General features: G+C 53.1%; 2 protein-coding genes across 8 annotated transcripts in view; one reads left to right on the plus strand and one right to left on the minus strand.

The window, feature by feature from the left end:
- The window catches only part of EXOSC5 (exosome component 5), a 9006-nt gene extending 3125 nt beyond the window's left edge, over nt 1–5881 (plus strand). The window contains exons 3-7 of the mRNA XM_049622230.1: nt 724–1008; nt 1429–1550; nt 2997–3137; nt 4228–4317; nt 4955–5881. Of these exons, the coding sequence (XP_049478187.1) occupies nt 724–1008; nt 1429–1550; nt 2997–3137; nt 4228–4317; nt 4955–5047 (731 nt within the window). The 3' untranslated portion in view covers nt 5048–5881. The remainder of the gene's footprint in view (nt 1–723; nt 1009–1428; nt 1551–2996; nt 3138–4227; nt 4318–4954) is intronic.
- BCKDHA (branched chain keto acid dehydrogenase E1 subunit alpha) overlaps nt 1–17441 on the minus strand; it is a 34774-nt gene extending 17333 nt beyond the window's left edge. For 2 of the 7 annotated variants that reach the window (XM_049621262.1, XM_049621267.1), the window contains exons 1-5: nt 17244–17441; nt 16664–16918; nt 14200–14304; nt 10581–10819; nt 7756–7905 (exon numbers count right to left, since the gene is read on the minus strand). In XM_049621262.1, the coding sequence (XP_049477219.1) occupies nt 7756–7905; nt 10581–10819; nt 14200–14284 (474 nt within the window). In that variant the 5' untranslated portion in view covers nt 14285–14304; nt 16664–16918; nt 17244–17441. Of the gene's footprint in view, nt 1–6812; nt 7245–7755; nt 7906–10580; nt 10820–14199; nt 14305–16663; nt 16919–17243 lie in introns of those variants that run through there. The other 5 variants (XM_049621264.1, XM_049621268.1, XM_049621263.1 and 2 more) reach the window with 5 other exon arrangements.
- Between the last annotated feature and the right edge of the window lie 3 nt (nt 17442–17444).

Genomic DNA, 17444 nt, shown 5'->3' on the forward strand with positions numbered 1-17444 from the left:
TCTCTCTCTCTCTCTCTCTCTCTCTCTCTCTCTGTCTCTCTCTGTCTGCCCTCAAAATTAATAAACAAACATTTTTAAGAAATAAAATCTTACAAGTATAAATAAAATTAACTGGAATAGTGGAAAACACCAGAGTGTAGCAAAGCAGTGACGGTAAGAGTTGTTTTGTGAGGCCTTTGTTCCGGTTACACATGTTTGCGTGAGATTGGGGTCACACTGTAAAATATATTTTTTATCAGGAGCTATGGTGAGAAGAGTTTGGAAGCCACTGGTGTAGTCTAGTCTCTTCATTTTGCAGATGGTAAAACTGAGACCCAGAGAAGTGAGCACAGTCAGCCAAGGTTGCAGGACTAGACGCCAGGCTTTTGTTTCCTGGGTCTTAACCTCCCTGGCCCCTGTTCTTACCCCCTTGGGATCACTCCCAGGTATATCTGTCCCTCTCTCGGGGGTCTTGACTTCTGCAGAGTTTGGGACGCGAGCCTGAGGGAAGAGAGCCAGGTTGGGGGAAGCTCTGGAAGGAGTTGAGAGGACCAGCTGCAGTAAGAAGGAGGAAGGTCCGCTCTCGGGAGGAACCTCCTATTAAAGTTAACAACAGCGAACGTCCGTTGCGCTGCGCGCTCCGTGTGCGCCAGGCAGTGTCGGGAGTGTTCTACGTGGATTATGTCATTTAGTCCTCAGAACTCAGGGAGGGAGGCGCCGTTATCCTGTCGGTTCACAGGTGAGGAAGCACAGGCAGAGGAGTGAGTGAAGCAAACGCTGGAAGAATCAGTGCCAGCACTTGGTGGGCTGGACTGGGGGTGGCGTGGGGCACCCTGGCCAGCCGGCTCGGCGTGGCGCACTGGGACCCCAGAGGAAGGCGGGATGTGGGCGAGGCCACCCGTGCTGTCTCCCCAGGGGATACATCGGTCCTTGCGGGCGTATACGGACCAGCCGAGGTGAAGGTCAGCAAAGAGATCTTCAACAAGGCCACCCTGGAGGTGATTCTGAGGCCGAAGATCGGGCTGCCTGGTAACTGGACCCAGGGGGATCTCCACCTTCTTCCTCACCACTGTCCCCAGGGTCCCCTCTGCCTCCACTTTAGTCTGTCTTTCCTGGCTCCATCTCCCCTTCTTTCTACTAACCTGTTTTCCCCCCATTTACTCCCCCACCCCCACCCCTGGGTCTGGGTTCAATGGGAGGGAACTCCGGGATTTTCCTCCCCCAAGAGGCTCTGTTGCTGGATGCCAGAGGGGGCAGGGATGAAGTGGGTATGGGTCAGGCCTTGCCTCCTTCCCACTGGGGATCCTCTGTCATCCCTGCAGGGTCCTGCACCAACCCTAGCGGAGCCGGCAGGCCCTTCCCAGAGGGCTTGGGTGGGGCATGTGGAGGAAGGTGAGCCAGATGGAAGGGAAGAGCCTGACCACCCCACCCCACCCCTGATTTCCCCAGGCGTCGCTGAGAAGAGTCGGGAGCGGCTGATCAGGAACACTTGTGAAGCAGTGGTATTGGGAGCGCTGCACCCCCGTACCTCCATTACTGTGGTGCTGCAGGTCGTCAGTGATGCTGGCTCTGTATCCTTCCCCCCAGGCTGCCTCCTCCAGGAAGTCCTTCAGGATCTCTCCCATTGCCTCCCTTGCTGATGCCCACGAGCAAGCCCTGTGTTGACCAGAAGGCCTCCCAATGCTTAACAGCCACCCACTTGAAGAAGAATAGCAAACACAGCTTGAGTGCTTACCATGTGTCAGGCACTGTTCTGAGTGCCTTACACATATTAACTTGCTTACTATTCTTAGCACAGGAAATAGGTGCCACTATAATCCCCATGTTCCAAATGGGGAAACTAAGGCATGGCAAGGTTAGCTTTTATCTAGTATTTTGCAGAGCCAGGATTTGAGCCCAAGTCATCTGCTCCTAGAGCCCAGGGGCCCTGGTAGATGGCTATTTTTTTTTTTTTTTTTATGTTTATTTTTGAGAAAGAGTGCTAGCAGGAGAGGGGCAGAGAGGGAGGGAGACACAGAATCCGAAGCAGGCTCCAGGCTCTGAGCTGTCAGCACAGAGCCCAACACGGGGTTCAAACTCAAGAACTGTGAGATCGTGACCTGAGCTGAAGTCAGTCACCTAACCGACGGAGCCATCCAGGCGCCCCAGCAGATGGGTATTCTTATGTTTCATGTGACGAAACAGGCCCAGAGAGGGGAAGTCACTTGCCCAGGGTCACACAGCTGGAAGGCAGCAGAGGCAGGACTCAAGCTGAGGCCTGACCACCTACAAAGCCTGTGCCATTGACCTCCACCCTGACCTTGAGCAGTGCTAGGGGAGTCCTGAGCAGGCAGAGCAGTTGGGTCAGCAGCTCGGCCTAGAAGGATCCCTGAGGTTGGGGCTGAGGACCAGAGATGGGCAAATGGGGGGGGGGGGCAGGCCTTCTCACAGAAGGAAAACTGAAGCCCAGAGGGGAAATAATGGAGGGGCAGATCTGGGGCTAACTGATCCTAAAGCTGGACCCTTCCCCACTGTGTGGGGCTGGAGACAGAGACTAGAGGAAACTTGAGGCAGGGCTGGTCGTCTGGCTCCAGGCCCAGGCATGCCTCCCTTCTCCCTCTGTCACCTTGCCAGTCTGTCACCTGGTGGTGGCTGCCTCCAGATCCCAGGCTCTGGGCCTGACCCTGCCACTCCCCATGTGACTGTGGAAGGTTTCTCCCCTCCTTGTCCTCAGTTTCCCTGAAGGCGCTTGGCACGTGCTTTAGTACAACTCTGTTGAGTACCATTCCGACCCCTGATTGAGGCTGAGAGAGTAAGTCACTTGTTCAAGGTCACATAGCTGAGAGGTGGCAAAGACCGGTCTGGAGCCCAGGGCTACCTGATCCCAAAACCACTTAGAACCACTGTGCCATACTGCCTTCCTATGATGAGCCTGTGCAGTTGGCCACAAACCCTGGCAGGGTAGGTGGAACGCAGGCACACTCTGCTGGCCGTCCCTACAGTGGAAATGCTTCTTAACCTCTGCCCGTGGCACCCAGCTCCTGGCCTGTTGCCTGAACGCTGCCTGCATGGCATTGGTGGATGCAGGTGTGCCCATGCGGGCCCTCTTCTGTGGGGTCACCTGTGCTCTGGACGCTGAGGGGACCCTCGTGCTGGACCCCACGGCCAAGCAGGAAAAGGTAGGTGTGAAGGCCAGGGTGGTGAAAGGCTGTGAGCAGATACTCCTCTAGGCCTCGCTTCCCCCACACGCTTGGCTCCTAGCACGTCAGTCCCAGTGGCAAGCTCTGGTCTGTGCATCGGGGCAAGTGCTAGAATGCCAGCCGGGACCCATATCTACCTTCAGTGCCAAACTCCAGACATAGGTCCGCTAGAGCCAGGGTCTCAGACACCCTAAGGATTTCCTTGAGTTTGCTTCTCAGTCCCTGCTGTCCTATGCGTATTGGTTTCATTCTCTGGCCAGCATCTTGCCTGAGGCTGTGACCAGCCCTTAAAGGTCTGTGCTTTTCTTCACTGGCTCAGATTCACAGTGCCCAGGGCTCTGGATATTCCGAGTTACCTGCCCAGTACTATGATGGTCGCATTGTGTCAGGAAAGCAGAAGCCACTTGGGGTTGTATCAGGGAATGTACTGCAGGAAGCTGGTTAGGACGATGTTGGAAGAGCCAAGGGAGCAAACAGGAAGGAGGGCGATACCCAGGGACTAAAAGCCTGTAAGGAGACACTGTCACAGTTGGTTTTGGGTGCACACAAGGCATCCTGGCTTTGCCCTGGCAGCCGATGTCCCCAGAGCCTCCACAGCTACTGTGGGCACTGCCATAGCCACCGCGTCCACTTCTATCGGAGCGAGGACAGGATGCGGCTCTCCCTCCTTCGGCCTCCCCCAAGACTACCAGGGACACCTGACGGGCAGGGGAGTCTGGGAAATAGTGTGTCGGCTTCCAGCCCTCGTGGCACAGAGCTGGAGAGGGAGGCAGGGGGCCAGGAGGTACTGGGTAATGACTGGGGGGCATGTGGCTGCCCCTACAGACAGGAGTACTGTGCTTGGAGGCCCCTGTTGGAACCATGTGGGTAGAATCGGGGTGTGGGAAGCGATTCTACAGAAGGAAAGGCCAAGAGCCCTGCCCAGGGAAGCGGGGACGGTGCCTAGACAAGACACCTACACTTGATACACTTGGGGAGTGGTGGCTATGGGAAGGGCAGGTGCCCTATTTGGCACCAACTGAGACTGTGCCTGGGGGGAGAGTCCAGGTGTCCTACCCCTCGTCTCTAGGAGGCCCGGGCCATCCTGACCTTTGCCCTCGACAGTGTGGAACGGAAGCTGTTGATGTCCACCACCAAGGGGCTCTACTCGGATGCTGAGGTACCAGGGTGGAGATGGGGTGAAGGCCAGATCCTTCCTTGCATCCCCTTTGTTACGTAGAAGGAATTGTCAAACCTTGTAGGCCCGGAACCCCTTGTGGGAATTTTGAAGGAAGCTCCAGTAATGAGTGGAAAAGAGAAGAGAGCCCTGGTTGAGATGGGGAGGTGAGGCATTGAAAGCCCTTCACCTTCCTGCTCAGACCGTACACACCCAGAGTTCCAGGGCTCTGGTCTCTGAGAGCACAGCCAACCTGGACCTCCCATGAACCGAGGAACATGTGGTCAAGATCTGTGGTCCTAGATTCCACAGCTTTCTACATGATTTGGTGTCACAGGGCCTGTGGCTCAGAAATTCTCGAGCTCCAGGCTGAGGCCTCTTCCAGCAATCAGGATGCCTGATCCCGTGGTCCACAGTCCTGGAGCTGCACTAATCTGCCCCCTGAAGCCCACACCTTCTCTTTGCCTCTCTTCCCCTCTGAGAGAGAGCCTGTGAAGTGGGGAAGAGAGGCCCTTGAAATCCTTCCCTCACCACCTGCCTCCCCGCGGGGGAGGCAAGAGGTCTGGGATCTCTGGGAACCAGATGGGGTCAGGGCCGGGAGCAGGGTGGCCCCGGCACCAACAGGTCTCTCCACCTCCAGCTCCAGCAGTGCCTGGCCGCGGCCCAGGCTGCCTCGCAACACGTCTTCCGCTTCTACCGGGAATCGCTGCAGAGACGTTACTCCAAGAGCTGAGGCAAGCCGGGGCAGGGCGCCCCTCCTGCCGCCACCCACTACCTCCATGGAAAATAAACCAGCAGCCTGGCCTCACCTCTCCATCCCTGTGTGCCCGGATGAGCTTGCGGGCCTGGGGGCACAGACCCACCCTCCCCTCCCCTTGAAGGCATTTCCAAACTCAAAACCCATCCCATCCCGCCAGCCTGACAGATACCTGTCGGGTACCCGCTCTGTGCAGACCCTGCTAGGTACTGGAGACTCAGCAGTGAATGACCCCCAGGTTCAAGGAGCACTGGGGTGATAGGCAAAGAAAATCAGTGTCTGTCAGATGGTGGTAAATGCTGTGGAAAAAGCAGGAAGAGGGGTTGGGAGAGGCCAAATTTAATACATCAGTCAGGGACATCTTGATGGAGTATGGGAGACTTCCGAGGGAAGCCCAGGAGGAGGCCTGTGGAAGAGGGAGGATCAGGTTCAGGGTGGCGCTGGTGTGCTGGAGCAGGGCAAGTAGGGACCAGGGAGGGAGGAGATGGGTCAGGGAGGGAACATGCACAATGGGAGGGCCTCGTGGGTCTTGGCATCCTTGCCTTACAAGAAGAAACCAGCTCAGAAGCCAGTTAGCTGCCACATGTCATCAGCTAGCTAATGATGGAGCAGGGGGCTTCTACTCAGAGTCCAGCCCCAGAGCCCTTCACCATTCAGATGAGCCCAAGAGACCCCAGCACGCTCCAGGCCACAGTTCCCCATCTGTAAGCAGAAGCAGCTGGGGCCCGTCGGTCAGGTGTATGGAAATACGGGGAAGGGAGGTTTTAGCAGCCATTTGACTGCTGTGTCCCCCACCCCCATATTTGGTGGGAGCCAAGAACATGAGCGCATCCCACAAGGAGTAACTCTCCCACAGCTGGGCCACATGGTCGCCAGATTCTATGGGGTGCTGACATTTCGGGGTTTACAGTGAAAATTATATGTCTGGCGGGCCCTCAGCCACATGTTTCACATGCTTGAACTAGCTCACCCGGTTCCCACAATTGCCCCTTGGAGCTGGTGTCATTTTCGTCCCCAGTAACCAAGAAGGGGAAGCATCAAAGTCTTGACTGAGCTTGAAATTCTGCCCTGTGAGACTCCAGAGAACGCCAAATGGGAAAGTGTTCTAGGAAGATCCAGAATGGCATTAAACAGGAGTGAGAAAACTAAGCTGTAAATTGCCTGTCATGCTATTACTTGGTGATCTATCAGACCCTGTTAGGGAGCACTTTGTGCCCCCAGCAGCGCCTGTTTGGTGGGGGCCAGGGGGCCAGTGCCTCAAAGCTGTAGCTCTCTGGGTCTCTGGCTGTGTGATTCCCATGGGGCTGCCTCTCACCCAGGGCCACCCTGTGAGGGATCCCCAGGGAGGAGGACCTCTGGGGTACCTGAGTTCCTGGGACCACGCTTCTCCAGAAGCCTGCACAGAATGAAGCCAACAGAAAAGGAGGGCCAGGAGGCTGAGAGACCAGAGCCTTCATTTCATTTCGGCCCCTGAGTCCAGTTCTGCTTCAGCTTCCTTGCCTTTTGATGCTTAAAGCAGTCTGAGCTGAGTTTCAGCCGCTTGCTGTGCAAAGAGCTGAGGGATACTGCCCTTTTCGTGGATGGCCCATTCATAGCTCCCAGGTGTGGAGAAAGCCCCATTTTGCAGACGGGAAGATGTGAGGCTCAGAGAGGTCACGTGGGCCAAGGTTACACAGCTGAGGAATAAGCACTTGGAGCCCCGCTCTCTAATGCTCTGCGGACCACCGCGCTGTGAAGAGAACACTCTGCCCCTCTGGTTTCCCCTTCTCCAGCTCCGAGTTGTCGCGGAGCACCCTGGGGACAGCCTGCCCCTTCCTGGTCTCCGCACCCCCGCACACATACACACACAGACACAGGGTTGGCTGCGAGAGTGTCTGGAGTTTAATCTCGTTGCGGCGGCCAGGAAGGAGGCGGTGGCCGCTGCCGCCGCCGCCTCATCCACCCGGATTCTCCACGTTGCCCGCCGACGCGCCCGGTGCCGGCCCCTGATTCACAGTGAGGGCCGCGCGGGCAACTAGGGCGGCTCTCGGGAGGCCAGGTAGGCGGCCAGGGTCACCAGGGCGGCCGCATATGTGCACACGCCCAGCCCGACGGCGAGGACCCCCAGCAGGAAGGCGCGGCGGGAGGCAGCCCCTGCCCCCTGGACGTCCCCCTTGGCCCAAGCCTTGTTGGTCTGTGGAGGCGTTGGGCAGCGGTGACTCAGGCATCCCCTCATCCCACCCTGCTTCCCGCAGACCCAGACCCTTCCCTGAGCCCCTCCCACGCCGGTACACCCACGCACTCATTCACAGATTCCAAAACCAGGGAGCCGCTACTGTGGTCGGGCACAGGGGAGACTGGCTGGGTAATAAAAATATACATCTATTACTCTATGCCACTGTTCTAACTCGTTGGGACCTCATGGTGAACCAGAGGGAAGAATTATTCCCATTTTACAGATGAGGCACAGGGAGGTTAAGTGGCTTGTCCAAAAGTCTTAAGAGTGCGTCAGACCTAGGATTTGAGCTCAGGTTCTGAACCACCACTCTGGGCTTTCACTCTGAAACACTCATTTAACCCTTCAATGTTCCTACGTAGATCCTTCTCTCCACCTTGGTTTCCCCCCACATATAGCACCTCTGCTTTGTTTTGAATGCACTTTTCTCTTACATCCAGCCCCCTCCCAGCCACACCCACAGACTGACCTTCTGGGCCAGGCAGAAGGCAGCGATGCCCACAGGCCAGAAACAGCAGAGCATGGAGAAGACGGCCAAGCCAAGGTGATCGTGGGGTAGGAGCGGGGAGAGAAGGCTGCCCCCATCCCAGTCCGAGTCGCTGTCACTGGATGATGCATCCTATGGGTAGGAGAGGGCCTGGGTGGGCATCTCCACCTACCTTCCCTGCCCCACTGCTCTGCTCCCCACAGCCCCCAAAGACCAATACCAGGGCCTCCCCAGAAACAGCAAGAGAGGAAAATGTTCCAGGAGATAGGCTCTGAACTTTTCTACATCCTGGATCCCTTTGAGGGGAAGCTGTGTACCCTGTTTCCAAAGAGCCCCATTCACACCCAAAGTTTTATGTTCCATTTCAAAGACCACGGGGCCACTCACAGCCCCTGAAGTGGAGATAGATTGGGGGGTGGGGGCGCCTGGATGGCTCAGTCAGTTGAGTGAGCATCTGACTCTTGATTTCAGCTCAGGTCATTATCTCGAGGTTCATGAGTTGGAACCCCACATCGGGCTCTGCGCTGATGGTGCCGAGCCTGCTCTGGATTCTCTCTCTCCCCCACTCTGCCCCTCCCATGTGCGTGCTCTCTCTCTCTCTCAAAATAAATGAATAAACTTTAAAAAGAGAGGGAGACAGCTCCAGTGACCTAAATTACTAGGACAAACCTGCCTGCTGAAAACTAGAAATTCTATATTTTAAAAAATATTTTTGTTTTTTTGTTTCTAAATCTTGCATCAAATAGCTCACACAATTTTAAGTAATTCCTATAAGTCCAAAACTGAAATTAAAATCAGCAGAGAGGTCAAATGAACTGAGGCCTCTTTTGCGCTGCGGGCATTTGCCAATCCCAGAAAAATAGCCTTTCAATCAAACTGTGAACTAGATTAAAAGTGATCTCTAACTGGTAATGACCCCAGGTGGCTGACAGAAGCAAACCAAATCTTCTCAATGGTATGTACCTTCAGCCTAGGCCACAAAATAATAGTCCTAAAAATAATGTTTCAGGGGCACCTGGCTGGCTCGGTCAGTAGAGCACACGACCCTTAATCTCAGGGGCATGAGTTCAAGACCAACGTTGGGCATGGAGCCTCGTTAAAATTTAAAAGATAAATAAAAATAAAAATAATTTATCAAACATGATGACCAGCAATACATTCCAAACATAACCAGGCACATATGAAACCATAAATGAGAAGTAGCAAAAACAATAAGGTCTTCAAGGGGTGCCTGGTGGCTCAGTTGGTTAAGCCACCGACTTCGGCTCAGGTCGCGATCTTGCAGTTTGTGGGTTCGAGCCCCGTGTTGGGCTCTGTGCTGACAGCTCAGAGCCTGGAGCCTGCTTCAGATTCTGGGTCTCCCTCTCTCCATCCGTCCCCCACTCGTGTTTGGTCTCTCTCAAAAGTAAATAAACTTTAAAAATAACAATACTAATAATAATAATAAGGCCCTCAAACTTTTCAAAGAATGGAATTATCAGACACATACAATGTCAGAGTGATGCTAACTGCCACAATGTGGTTGGCCGTGTTTCCAAAAATGGCCACAGCCATCTCTCTCATCCCACATGCCCTTCTTATAGTGTGACTGATACTCTTCCCACCAAGGGGTGAGGTCTGTGTCCCCTTTCCTTGAGTCTGGGCAGGCTGTGACTCACTCATAATTGGTAGAATGTGGTGAAAGTGATGCCACATGACTTCCGAGCATAGGTCAGAAAAGGTGAGGCAGCCTCTGCCTTACCAGAGCCCTCATGCTGAGGCTGAAGGCCCATAAGGACGCGGACTATGCTGAAGCTGCCATGTTGTGAGGAGGCCCAAACCAGCCTGCAAGGGGAGAGTCATTTATAAGCCCCAAGGTTAAGAGAGAGATACCCACCCAGCTCCCGGCTGCTTCAGCCATGGACTGTTTCAGCCCTAGCCGCCGGCTGACCGCAACCTCATGAAAGACCCTGAGGCAGAACCACCCAACCAAGTCCTTCCCAAATTGACCCATGGAAACCATGAGCCATAATGAGTGTTGCTGTTTTAAGCAACTAAGTTTTGAGGTGATTTCTTTCTTTCTTTTTTTTTTTTTAACGTTTATTTATTTTTGAGAGAGAGAGACAGAGCATGACCAGGGGGCAGGGGCAGAGAGAGAGAGAATCTGAAGCAGGCTCCAGGCTCTGAGCCATTAGCACAGAGCCCGACGCAGGACTCAAACCCATGAACTTTGAGACCATGACCTGAGCCAAAGTCGGATGCTCACCCAAATGAGCTGCCCAGACGCCCCTGAGGTGATTTCTTATACAGGAATAGTAACTGGAAAACCATGTGTAACAAATAAAAGACAAGCAGGGCACCTGGCTGGCCCAGGCAGAAGAGCATGTGACTCTTGATCTCGGGGCGGTGAGTTTGAGCCCCACATTGGGTGAAGAGATTACTTAAAAATAAAATCTTGAAAAAAATATAAAAGACAAGCTTCACAGTAGATACAAGGAATAAGAAATTATACAAATTAACACATTAATTTGAAAAGAAGAGACCGGGGCCGGCACGGAAAGAGAGAGAAAATCAGAGAATAGGGGAGTCAGAAATCAGAGGGAAGACAGAGAACCAAAGACAAGGGAAGAAAGAGGAGTGACAAATCTGGAGAGAAAAGGTGAAGAAACCAGAACAGCAAAAACCATAACTAGGAATGTAGGAAGTCCACACGCAGTGGGAAGTGAGACCCCCCAGGCTGAAGGTAGGTACCCCAGCCAGCCAGGTGTTGGCCACAGCTGAGTTCGCCTCCCTCTCCCCCAGCTCCCACTAAGACCTGCTGCTCCTACCTCAAGGTCAGGGGGCCCTGGCTCCCCAAGGCCAGCGCTCACAGTGGGAAGAGGTGGTGGGAGGAGCTGCCAACCCTTCAGGGACTCTGCAAAGGCTGTCTCTCCAAAGGGAGGCCCCAGCTGGGGCTCACCAGGCTTCTGGATGGGGGGCCCACAGCCCACACCTGCCAGCAGAGGCTGTTGGAGCTCTCGAAGACTGGGGCTGTCCATGACTGGGGAGAGGCTCTGGGAAGGGTTTTCTGGAGGTAGAGGAAAGAAAAAAAAAAAAAAAAAAAAAAAAAAAAACTTGTAACAAAGTCTCACCATCTTTCCCCTGACTCCTGACTCTGGAGAGATTCCTGGCAGAGACTATAGTTAGCTCATTGGCCATCAGACCCATTTTACAGATAGTAAAACCGAGGCCCCAAGACTAAAAGACGCTGGGCCAAATTGTGAAGACAACTCAGGGGTCTGTTATTATTATTGGGCAAGATATTATTATTGGGCAAAGATAATGTTCAAATAATATTATTGGACATTCAGTTCTGGGATTCTGTCTCCTCAGGCAAAAGCCACATACCTGTTGCACACTTATTCCAAACCGTGTCTTACACACTTACTTGCCCCATGAACTACACATCCCCTGCACCTGCAAGTCTGCACACTGAATACCCCAAACCCTTGCCACACATATTCATCCACTCCAGCCCAACCCCCACCTCCACCTGCTGGCATTCATCTCCCCGATGGCTCCTTGTATACTTGCCCTGAACAACATCAGCTCCCATTAAACACTCCTCTGGAGCCCCCAACCTGCTTACACACTCATCCCAAATGATTCCTCGCACACTCCTAGTGGCCCTAGCATCAGATCCCCCATTTGCACACGTACGCACAGGCTTCCCACGCATGCATCCCAGACACTCTCCATTGTTCCCATCACTCACTTCCCTTGCACACCTGCCCCAAACACCCGGTCCAAGCACCCCTCCCCTACTCCAACCACATCCACGGCCCTACACAATTGCCTGCACACTCATCAGCTCCCCCACACCTCCTGTTTTACCAGAATCCACCTTTGCACAACTCCCCCATAACAGCCCCAACTCACCACCCTCATACACATTCAACCTCAAGGAATAATGCCACCCCACCATCCCCCCTGAGGGCCCAAGCCTCCCGCCCTCACCAAACCTGGCTGGAGCCGATTTCCTCTCCAACGTTTGCCTCCCCATCCCCAACACTAGGACCCAGGGGAGGAGCAGTGCCGCCCACCTGTGCCCCTCACTCACCGCCCACGGCCATATGTTGGGACCTCCTGGGCCCCTGCACCGACACCCGCCCGGACCCTGCGGCCCGCAAGTGACTGAACTCAGCGAGCCCCGCGCTCCCTGGGATCTGGGCCTGGGGGGTGCGGGTTCTGCGCGTTCCTCTGGGCTCCCCCTCGGAGCCCCTGGCCCGCAGCGCGCGGGGGCGGGGATGGGGGCGGGGCGGCGGGCGGGCTCCCGGCTCCGCCCTCCGCCGCGGCCCGGGAGGGGGCCTTGAAGGCCGACGTCAGCGCCCAGCACGGAAACCCTGCCACCCGGGGTGTGTGGGAGCAAGCGGGGGGCTCCAAGGACGGTGGGCCCCGACCCCCCCTCGCCCAGGCCCAAGCGCTGCGGGACGGAGGAGGGGGCGCCCCCGATTCTCCAGGGCCCTTCTGGCTCGGCCCGCCTCCACCCGCCCCGCCACTCTCCTTGCCCAATAATAATAACAGCAACAGCGGCTAACTGTGTGCACTGCTCTCAGTGCTGTGCATGGACGCATAGACATTTATTCCTCGCAAAGACTGAAGAGACACTGTCATTTACTGTCCTGTTGTAGGCAGGAGGAAACAGGCGCAGAGAGGTTGGGTTCTTGACTATGAGCCTGACGCTAGTTCACTGAGTGCGGTCTAAGCCCGGACCCCTGGCCGGTGGGTTAGGGGATTTACAATCACGGTGGCTTTGACTCCTCTCGGCAGCTCTATTTCTATCCAAAGTTTTACAGATAAAGAGACTGAGGGTCAGAGGTGTGTGCTCACTTGGCCGAGGTAAACAGCTGGAGCCAGGACCGCAGATTTGTACCCCAGGGCTGTTTTCCTTGCTGGCCCAAGGGAAGGGGAGGAAATAGGGCAAAAGGGTACGGTGGGAGCTTCCACGCAAAGGAGGCGGAGGTGGGAGAGGGCCAGGAATGGGGTGATGTGCTGGTTATCAGGTGGCGCAAGTGGTGGTTACCCGTCCGTGTTTGGACCCACACAGACCCGAGTTACTTTCCAGGCTCTTCAGGGCACCTGCTCTGTGTCCTCGGTACAATGGCATCACCTCTCGGAACCGTCATGTTTTCACCTGTGAAATGGGCTAAACACTCCTTGCCTTTTAGACGTGATAACATCCGTAAAGCACTTAGATCAGGCGCGATACCCAGCGTCCACCATTTACCCAAAGCCTGGCAATATAGGCACTCTGAGTGTGTTTGATGATGTTTAGGAGTATTATCATCAACTTCCGGCTCCCATCAGTCTCGGTAAGGGACACTCCTCACCCCGGAGGACTCTCTCCCTCATGGAGTCCACCCAGCTTGCACTGGCTTCCTCTGCCCAGAAGCCCTCCTTATCACTAGGCCCAGTCAAACTGGACGATTCCCCTCTTGATGCGGGGCTGGCCAGAGTTCCCTCGCTCCAGGGCTCCAGGGCTCCGTGCCAAGAGTCCAGACGCTGGAGTTGGCACGGGCCCCACTCCCAGGGAGAGCAGATGGTGTCTGCAAGTGCAACTTGGCGCAGGCAGAGTTTCTGGCAGACGACAGGCAGGGGAGGGAAGAGAGGGACCTGCAGCAGGACTGTGTTATCTGGGAGAGATAACCTGCTACTATCTCCTTAACCCGGCTCTGGTGGTTTTTTTCATGCAGCTAATCACTATGAAACATATGATATCTTTCTATCCTTTGTAGTTTGACTCCTCCCACATCGGTATCCACTCCAGGAGCCGGGATTCGATCCCTTTTGTTCACCGCTGTGCCTCAGGGCCTAGAACAGTGCCTGGCACAAAGTAGCCCTTCAGTACGTATTTGTGGGGATGGGGGCATGAATACTCACAAGCCTGTTGACTTTTTTTTTTTTTTTTTAAGTTTATGGAGAGTGGGGGGAGGGGCAGAGAGAGAGGGAAAGAGAGAGAGAATCCCAAGCAGGCTCTGTGTCTGACGGCAACTGACTCTTGATTTCTGCTCGGGTCACCATCTTGGGGCTCCTGGGTTCCGCACCGACAGTGTGGAGCCCGCTCGGGATTCTCTCTCTCTCTCCCTCTCTTTCTGCCCCTCCCCCACTCTATCTCTTACAATAAAATAAAATAAGATAAGATAAAATAAAATAATAAAATAAAACTGAAGGGGCGCCTGGGTGGCGCAGTCGGTTAAGCGTCCGACTTCAGCCAGGTCACGATCTCGCGGTCTGTGAGTTCGAGCCCCGCGTCAGGCTCTGGGCTGATGGCTCGGAGCCTGGAGCCTGCTTCCGATTCTGTGTCTCCCTCTCTCTCTGCCCCTCCCCCGTTCATGCTCTGTCTCTCTCTGTCCCAAAAATAAATTAAAAAAAAAAAAAAAAAAACCCTGAAAAAAAAAATAGAATTACCAGAGGAGCCAGCATTTCTACTCCTGTGTACGTACCCCCAAAGAACTGAAAGCAGGGTCTTGAAGAAGTATTTGTAACGCTTCATAGCAGTGTTATTCGCCACATCTGGAAGATGAAATCACACCAGTGTCCATCAGTAGAGGACTGGGTGAAGAAAATGTGGTATATTTTCTCACAGTCCGTGAGTTCGAGCCGAGCCCTGCCTCAGGCTCTGTGCTGACAGCCTGGAGCTTGCTTCAGATTCTGGGTCTCCCTCTCTCTCTGCCCCTCCCCCGCTCGTGCTCTGTCTCTCTGCGTCTCTCAAAAATGAATAAAGGTTAAAGAAATTAATCTAAAAACAAAAAGGATACGTGAAATAGTCCATTTCAAAAGTAACAACGCGAAGACCCATCAATAATAGCGAACATTCACAGTGCTTCCTATTTTCCAGCACTGTCCTAAATTCATTAGACATTTGTACTAATTACCTATGGCTGCATAACAAATCATTCCCCAACACCTGGTGGCTTCAAACAAACATTTATCAGCTAACATCGTCTCTGTTGGTCAGGAATCTGGCAATGGCTTGGCTGGGTGGTTATGACTCCAGGTGTCTCATGAAGTTCCAGTCAGCATGCTGGCCAGAGCTATAGTCATCTGAAGATCTAACCGGGGTTGGAAGATCTGCTTCCAACACGGATCACACACATGGTGTTGGCTGCCGGCAAGAGGCTTTAGTTCTTCTCCACATGGGTCTCTCCAACGGCTGCTTCTCTGCCATCACGACATGGTGGTGGCCGACCTCCCCATCGGAGCCATCCGAGAGAAAGAGCAAGGAGGAAGACTCAACGCCTTTTATGACCTAGTCTCGGAAGTCACACAGCAACACTTCGGCCATATTCTATTGGCTACGAGGAAGTTTTGAGTGAAGCTCAGACTCAAGGGGAGAGGAACTGGTTTCCACGTAATTGAAAGAAGGTATATCGGGGCACCTGGTGGCTCAGTCGATTGAGTGCCCAACTCTTGATTTTGGCCTAGGTCATGATCCCAGGGTCTTGGGATCAAGCCCCCTGTGGGACTCCATGCTGGGCATGGAGCCTGCTTAGGATTCTCTCTCCCTCTCTCTCTGACCCTCCCCGCCCCCATGCTTGCTCATTCTCTCTCTCTCAAAAAATTAGTTATTAAAAAATAAATTTAAAAAATAAAAGAAAATAAAGAAAGAAAGAAGGCACATCCCAGAATCTGTGGCTAGGGGTGCCTGCTGGCTCATCCTGAAGAGCATGTGAGTCTTGATCTCAGGGTCGTGAGTTCGAGCCCCACAGTCAGGCATAGAGCTTACTAAAAAAAATTAAAAATTAAAAAATAAATAAATAAATAAATAAAATTAATTGTGGGCATATTTTATTTTTTAAGTTTTTAAACTTATTTGTTTTGAGAGTGAGTGAGCACGTACAAGTAAGAGAGAGAATACCAAGCAGGCTCCACACTTAGCACAGAGCTGGGCTTGGGGCTGGATCCCCCAACCGTGAGATCATGACCTGAGCCGAAATCAAGACTCGGTCACTTAACTGACTGAGCCACCCGAGGGCTCCAGTGTGAGCATATTTTAAAACAACTTCATATATTAACTCATCAGGTCCTGACAACAGTCCAACAAGATGGGGCCTATCATTCATCCTCACATTACAGAAAAGAAAAGCAAGATACAGAGAGGCTAGAAGTCACACAGAAGGTGAAGAGCTGAGACTTACATCTAGGTAGTTGACCTGGAACCATTTTCTTAATCACTAATATCAACCAGTAGGGAGAAAACCAGTAAAAAAAATAAATAAAAATTAAGGAGCACTGACAGGATTGGACTGGTTGGATGTGGGAAGTTTTGTTTTGTTTTAGTTTTTAATGCTTCTTTATTTTTAAGACAGACAGAGCATGAGCAAGGAAGGGGCAGAGAGAGAGGGAGACACAGAATCCGAAGCAGGCTCCAGGCTCTGAGCTGTCAGCACAGAGCCCGACGCGATGCAGGGCTCGAACCCACAGTCGGGGAGATGGTGACCTGAGCTGAAGTCAGGTGCGCTGTTAGTGATGGAGTCTTGGATGATACCCAGGCACAACCTCCATATGCCCTTGAATACTGAAAGACGTGTATCCAAGAAAGGAAGGACAGCAGAGAGGTTAATAACATCAAGTTTAGGGGCAGAGTTAGAACTACAGTCAATGTGATTTAAGGCAAATGATTTTGCCCCAATTTTTTCATCTTAAACAAAGCTGATATTAACTGCCCTGTGGGATGTCTCAGAATTAAACAAAATCATGCAATCAAAACGATCAGTTTACAGGGTCTGGCATAGAAAATACACTCAATAAATGGTAGCTTTCAAATATACCTATTAGCGAAATGTAATCCTATTGAATTATTTTCTGTATATTAATACTATTCTATTCGAATGTTGCCCCCTCCCTATAATTTTGACTTCGGGATGCTCACTTGTGTAGCCTCATTTTGGAAAAAGTCGAAAAATGAATTTCCTTTGGACTCCTGGTCTGGCCTAGAGGAATAGGGACGAGGGTTCAAGTGGAGTTTGAGGGTGAAGGCACACTGCTCACGAAATCAGAGTATGTCGGTGCGTCGGACTCGGTCCTTCTACTTATACCCATTACACAGATGAGATAACAGACCTGGAGACCTGCAGGGGCACATGACCAGTTGCTGGCAGACTCCAGCCTTCAAGAACCAGATTTTCTGCAGAAAAAAGAGGCCTCAGTTCCTCATTTCTCATCCCCTTTCCCCCACGCTCCCCCTTCTTACTCAGAATCAGCACTAACAGTATTTCCGAGAAGGAAGATGGATTTATCAGTCCGTGAGGAGCCACAGGAAACCCCCCAAAAAGGAAGGAAAACCCCTCTCCCCAACTTGAGTTTCTCGGAAGGAGGAAGAATGTTTTTCATAAAGACAGGGGGATGCAGGCAGTGACCTTGAGGGAGATTCCCCTTTGGTCCTGGCTGGGAGAGAGCGTTCGAGGAGGCAGGTAGCGTGGATGGAATCGCTTATTTTGTGAGGAAGGTACCTGGCAGAAACAGTTGGCGCGCACATTTCCTCAGCCACACTCAAGATGGCAGCTGCCCGACCACGCCCCAAATGGCGGAACCTTGAGTGTGCGGAGAGACGCTTTTCCCAAAATGGAGAGGGGGAGAGAAAACGTCCATCACATATTAGCCCCGCCCCGAAGACTGCTAGGGCCAATTAGCGACCCGCAGGGCGGGTGCAA

Source organism: Panthera uncia (genome assembly GCF_023721935.1).
Source record: "Panthera uncia isolate 11264 chromosome E2 unlocalized genomic scaffold, Puncia_PCG_1.0 HiC_scaffold_19, whole genome shotgun sequence".
NCBI classification, from domain to species: domain Eukaryota; kingdom Metazoa; phylum Chordata; class Mammalia; order Carnivora; family Felidae; genus Panthera; species Panthera uncia.